The 6,235-nt window shown below is 50.3% G+C and overlaps 1 protein-coding gene across 2 annotated transcripts in view; it reads right to left on the reverse strand.

The window, feature by feature from the left end:
• NR4A3 (nuclear receptor subfamily 4 group A member 3) overlaps positions 1–6,235 on the reverse strand; it is a 30,821-nt gene that overhangs the window by 22,325 nt on the left and 2,261 nt on the right. For both annotated transcript variants that reach the window (XM_014938649.1, XM_014938650.1), the window contains exons 2-3: positions 5,536–5,688; positions 2,026–2,912 (exon numbers count right to left, since the gene is read on the reverse strand). In XM_014938649.1, the coding sequence (XP_014794135.1) occupies positions 2,026–2,910 (885 nt within the window). In that variant the 5' untranslated portion in view covers positions 2,911–2,912; positions 5,536–5,688. The remainder of the gene's footprint in view (positions 1–2,025; positions 2,913–5,535; positions 5,689–6,235) is intronic.

A 6,235-nucleotide genomic window follows, 5' to 3' on the forward strand; every position in this document is an offset into this window, starting at 1 on the left:
TATTCTGGGAAAGCTAAGCTGACCTGGGAAAAAAATAGAATTATACTGCAGTTATATACATGTAATTAACTGTAAAATGATCTTAAAACTATGCAATAAATTTAAAATTTGTAAAAACCTGGTAAGCCGTGGTAGAATGTAACAAATATTGATGCAAAAATGTATTATGTCTCCCCATACTTAAAATCAAAGATACAATAACAATAAATAACTCAGCACCAAAAAAAAGACATTAATAGGAAAGACATTAGGACAGAAACAAATTTATCAGCTCAACATTCAATAGTAAATCTTTCACTGCAATTAAATTAATGGAAAAAATGGTATTTCATAATTTGTGTTCCTTTTCAAATAACAGCTCAATGTACTAAATATAAGAGAGACAGCAAATATTGTTCATTGGGCTTTAGAACTGAAAACTGTTTAATTTTACAGAATAAGCTCTAGAGACTGCTCCCAGTCAAGGATATGCTACTGATTTCCACAGGGGCAGGATCAGGCCCACAAGAGCTGCTATTTCCAGCTTATTTGTGTTTCCTTTTCTAATTATATTTAAATAACAAATGAGTTTTACAGGAGATGTGTATTTTACCGTGTTGTCAAAGGATTATTATTAAGTAACATTAACAGGTCTGTGTACAATAAGAAAAAATATGTTGTAAGCCCTCCCCCCCAACTATTTTTAGACTAGTTTTGTTCCCATCGTATCTTTTACCGCAACGGGGGCATGACTGCTGTCTTTGCAGGAATGAATACACCAAATCAACCCCAAATGTACCAAATCTCAAACCTACTGCCCAGAACCATCCCACTAAAAGCCTATCCCAAATCCTTCACTTAAATAAGGTAATTCTGAAAATAATGCTGGAATCTGAGCTAAAACTCTTGAAAGGAAATTGCAAAGTGCCCAAATCTATTGGGGGGAAAAAAAGAGAGTATTTGAATCTTTAACATATAAGCACAAAGTTTCCAGTGAGAAACAGCTGTATAGAAGTCATTCCTGTTGCTATTGAGCTGCAAAGCCCCCTCTGTTACAGAGCAGGCACCGGGACCCCCTGGGGCCTTTTGTCACTGCTCCACAAGCAGCTTTCCACTGGTGAGGGCTCACTGGGCTCTGGAGCTGAGGAGAAACCAGGAGGCACCAACCAAAGAAAGCTGGAAGCGTCCCACATATGAAACCAGTTCCCTCCCAGCGCTGACCCCGCAGCCCTCCTCACTCCGACCCTTCCTCACTCCAACCCTTCCTCACCCCAAGCCCTCCTCCCCCCAACCCTTCCTCCCCCCGACCCTTCCTCACCCCAAGCCCTTCTCACTCCAACCCCTCCTCACTCCAACCCCTCCTCACCCCAACCCTTCCTCACCCCAAGCCCTCCTCACTCCAACCCTTCCTCACTCCAACCCCTCCTCACTCCAACCCTTCCTCACTCCAACCCCTCCTCGCTCCAACCCCTCCTCGCTCCAACCCTTCCTCACTCCAACCCCTCCTCACTCCGACCCTTCCTCACTCTGACCCCTCCTCACTCCGACCCCTCCTCACTCCGACCCCTCCTCACTCCAACCGCCCCCCGGCAGCCGCAAATGGCACCGGCTGCCATCAGCTAAAATACCACGAGGACTTGGAGATTTCTGGATTTCTTCCCTCGCTTATACAGGAGGTTTAATTGGAGTGAGTGACTGAGTAGAGCCCAGGCTGGACTTTTTCCAGGTGAGTTTCTCTACGGCACAAATGCAGTTTGTAGCTCAAAGAAAGGGGAGGGGGGGGTGGCCTGTGCTCCGTGGAGGGATGCTGGCAGACGTGGTTTGCCCATCTGACTGCCACAGCCCTTTCTCAGCCGAGACGGGCCCATTCTCCTATCCTATGGAGGGCTCACTTAGGCCTTCTTCCCAGTCTTTGGGTGGGCATCCATCCCGCCCTGCTGGGGGACCCCGAGCCCCCCAGGCGAGGGCCAGGAGCGTGCTGGGGCAGGTATGGAGGGAGGGGAAGGAGGAGGAAGAGGGAAGGGGAGCGAAGCGCTGAGCTCTCACCTTGAAGAAGCCCTTGCAGCCCTCGCACGTCCGCACCCCGTAGTGCTGGCAGGCAGCATTGTCCCCACAGACGGCACAGGTGCCTTCCCCGGACGAGGAGCTCCTGCTGGGCGGGGAGGGGAGACCCCCGCTGCCGCCACCGCTGCTCTCCCCCATCAGGCTGGAGGCGGCTGCGTTGAGGCCAAGGGGCGAGAAGGCTAAGGTGGCTGGTCTTTTGGCCAGGTGGAGCCCGTAGGAATGGCTCTCCATGGGCGCCTGGCTGGCGGCGGGTCGGTCGGAGCCCAGGGGCAGGCTGAGGGAGGCAGGGTCGTAGCACATGTGGGGGGCCGCGGCCGGCGTGTGGGGGGGCGAGTGCTTGAAGTGGAAGAGGGGGAAGCGGGGAGGCACAGTCTTCATGGGGGTAGCGTCCATTAGGTGGCCAGGCGGCAGGCAGGTCTGGGTGGGCTGCAGCGGGGGCTCATCCCACAGGCTCTGGTGGGAGGGGAAGCCCGGCGTGGTGGGAGTGGAGGGTGGAGATTGCTTGAAGTACATGGAAGTGCTGGGCATCCCCTCGTCGGTGGAGGGTGGCAGTGAGGGCTGGTAGGGGGAGAGCCGGGTGTCTTCCATCTTTATGAGGGGCCTCTGGCCGGAGGAGGCAGATTGCATTTGGTAGAGGCAGGAAGGCTTGAGCTCGTAGCTGCCAGAATAACCCTCCATAAAGGTGCTGAAGCTGGGAAGGGAGGTGGTGGCCGTGGCAGTGATCTCGGTACTGCTCAGGTCCATCGTCAGCTTGGTGTAGTCAGGGTTCATGATCTCCGAGCTGTACTCCGAGCCATACGCGTAGGTCTGAGCTGCATAATTCGAACCGGGCGGCGAAGGGCTATACTGCGCTTGCACACAGGGCATATCTGCAAGGGCAAAGGGGGGACGTCAACAACAATTCCAGCGCGCCGGGGCCACGGCCCAGGCCCTCCCGGACTTCTTTCCTAGAAGCTTTCCCACATTTCACGGAGCTCAATGAGACACCTGACTCCCATTCTTGCCTGAACAGGGGACGTATTAATTAGCCTGGAGCCTTCGTCTTTTAACAAGAATTGTGTGTCGGGGATTGACTAAGCATTTAGGTTTTAGGGAGCTTGCTCTCTTCTAGGCGCGGGAGCAACTCAAATTTATACCAGTGTCAGCGAGAGGAGAATCCATCTCAAGCTGCCCTACATGCGCTGCTTAATATACATAGGTGTCAATGAGAATTAGATAAGCAGAATGAAAACAGTTTATGGCTCTAAATCTATCTCTCTACGCGTGCAACCGTGCCATAAAATTTTCATGAAGGGTAAACGAGATTATCAAATGCATAATATTAAAAATTATATTTATTTTAAAAGAAGCAGCATATCAGAGGAACAATTCAAATCACGGTGTTTGCTACTTAGGACTTGTAAACATCAATTTTGTTTACTCAACTTTGGGCCTTTGAAACATATCTCTGATCAGCTAGTAATTTAAGGTTGCTGTCCAACTACTGGTTTTACGGCTTATATGTGGTAGAATATTCTCCCCCCAAGAAGTGGGTGGTACAACATATTCTTAAACTAGCAAAATATAGGAGAAAAATTATGTGGTATTTCCATTTATGTTTTTACAGGAAAGCAAAGTTGAGGCAGCTAATACAATTGTTTTTATCCACTAGTCATAATAGTTAATGTGGTTCACTGATAGTTGGGATGGCTGAAGCAACACAAAGCCTGGCTATAAAAATTTGCTTTTTTTTATTCTTTTACTTTTCCTACTAGTCTGCTATTTCCTTTGCTGCTCTCGGGAAATAATGGGCTCAATTCTGCAATCCATTTGAGGTTTGCCTGACTAAACACTGTGAGATTCTAGCCCAATATTTGCAACTCAAACTAAAAGTGTGTGGTGTGTTTCAGTTCCACAACACAGGAATATAAAATGCATAGATTAGTGTAAGTTCTCTTGTAAAGCAAAAAGAAAAGTAAATATGGAGAAAATGTGTATCAAAATTAAGTGCAGTTCATCTCTTCTTAGTCATGGTAATTTATATTCCAAAAGCACTTAAGAAACAATTCATACTGGAGAAAAAAAAAAAAAAAAAAAAGAAAGAAAAAAAAAGGGTGTTTTCCTCAGTATTTTAAGAACTCCCTTCACTTCCAATTTTAAAATTTTCACTTGAGGCTGTCATGCAGGAATTCAAATAGTTTGTATTAAATCAACTTTTAATTCTTTCCTGCCTGCACTCCAGATAAACATATTTAAACTAAGCACCAGATTTCAATTATTGTACTGTCACAAAGCATTCAGATCTGTCTTCTTGAGAAAACATTAAAAACTGAGAGAAAAATAGTGCTATTTTCTGAAATTAAGACCTTCTTGCTTGTAAATCCAAATACTTAAAGGAAAAAGCAGGACAACTCTTTCACAAGCATTGCCTCCCAATGTTATTTATGTATTTTTCTACTGTTCTCTTTTTTCCTGTCAATTTCTGTCCATGCTATTCTATTCATGTACACACATTTCATGGCAAGTCCTATTACTATCATTTGTTAGTTTAAGGACCGTCTGTTAAAACGGAGTGATCACTCCTTAATCAAATAAACAGGCAAAGAAATTCCTTCCACACACCTCCACCGAGAGGTGAGTGAGGAACACAACCGAGTGAGGGGACAGATAATGTCACTGGTGGATGTGTTGATACACAGCCCAGTGAAGGAAAAAGGGCTATTCGTTAGCTCAGAAAATAAGCAGGAGTTCAGGCAAACAGATCATTATGGGGTTTTTTCTGCTTTTTTTTTTCTGAGCCTAACAGGGTTATGTCACTGAATTCTGTGCAAAGTGGAGTATGAAAACACAAGTCTAAAATAAGTCCGACCTGAGGACAGAATAAATATCCCTAACCTAAAGGTCTGGTCTGCTCTGCAGGACTCCTCCTACCTTGCCCTTTGCCAGCGCATTCGACTGGCTAATTCTAACCCCTACTTTTCCACTTAGGGCACCAATATTAATTACCCTGCAAAGTAAATAACCTGGGATTTTTTTCTTCTTTACCCAGCAATATTAAAAAAAAAAAAAAAATCCCCACAGGAGGCGCGTTGAAGAGCAACCTGTCATCAAAGCCCAAATGAATGAGTAAATAGGGACACTCAGAGCGATTACCTTATTAATTTGCTGTCTTTGAAAGAGCCTGACGTTAAGGGATGCCGAGTTTAACGCCGAGCAAGCCGGGCTCCTCACAGGGACGCTCGCATCCCACCCATTTTCCCCTCAAAAGCTGTCACGCCTTTGCCTGGGGGGGGTCTCGACCCCCCTGTGCCCAGGCACGGCACGGCACGGCACGGCAGGGCGAAAAGCCCCGTGAAAGGCGGGGGGGGGGCAGCTCCTTGTTGGGATTTAAACGGCTCCGCGACGGGACGTCGGGCACCGATGATGCCAAAGGGATTTGGGAAGGGCTGGGGGGGCCGCGGCAGGAGCCCTCGCACCCCCTCTTCCTCCTCCTCCTCCTCCTCTCAAGCTTACCTGGCGGGTATCTTGCGCGCTGAATGGTGGGGCTGGATGTGCGGACGGAGGCGGCGGGAGGCGGCGGTGGGGTGGTGGGTGCCGGCTGGGACCTCTCTGCGGAGGCGGGTCCGGGTCCTGGCCTCGGCGGGGGGAGCTCTTCCGACCCGGGCTCTGTTCGCCGGCGGCGGCGGGAGGGAAAAGGTAGAGTCAGGGGCGGCGGTGGCCAGCGGGAGCCCACCCCCCCAACCTCCGCGGCTCCCCCCCTCACGGCGGAGCGCCTCGGGAGGACGGCAGGGGACCTGCCCCCGGCAAACCCCCGCGGGTGGGAAGGGGGAGCTGGACGGGCGGCGCGTTCCTGCCAGCTCCCCCGTCGCACAAAAGGCAGAAAGCACCGGGCTGGGACGAGGGAGCCGCCAGTTGGCTCTCCCAGCAAGGAGCCTGGGGGAAGGCAAGAGAAGAGCCCCGGGCGGGGTGACCACAACAAGCGGGGCAGCATCCCCTGCGCCCACTTCCCCGCGGGAACTTTCCCTTTTTTTGGGGGGGTGGGTGGGGGAGGTGGGAACGGCCAGCAGCAGGCTGGAAGTTTCTATGCAAGGTACCGGCCGGACTTGAGGGGTTTCCTACCAGCCCGGTTACCCTGCGGCGTTCCCCCGCCTTTGCCCCGCGGGGACACTCGGTGGGCACCGGGGAGCGAGCGCGGCCCCGCCGCGTCCCCCCC

This window comes from Calidris pugnax, unplaced genomic scaffold (assembly GCF_001431845.1).
Source record: "Calidris pugnax isolate Ruff unplaced genomic scaffold, ASM143184v1 scaffold13, whole genome shotgun sequence".
Taxonomy (NCBI): Eukaryota; Metazoa; Chordata; class Aves; order Charadriiformes; family Scolopacidae; genus Calidris; species Calidris pugnax.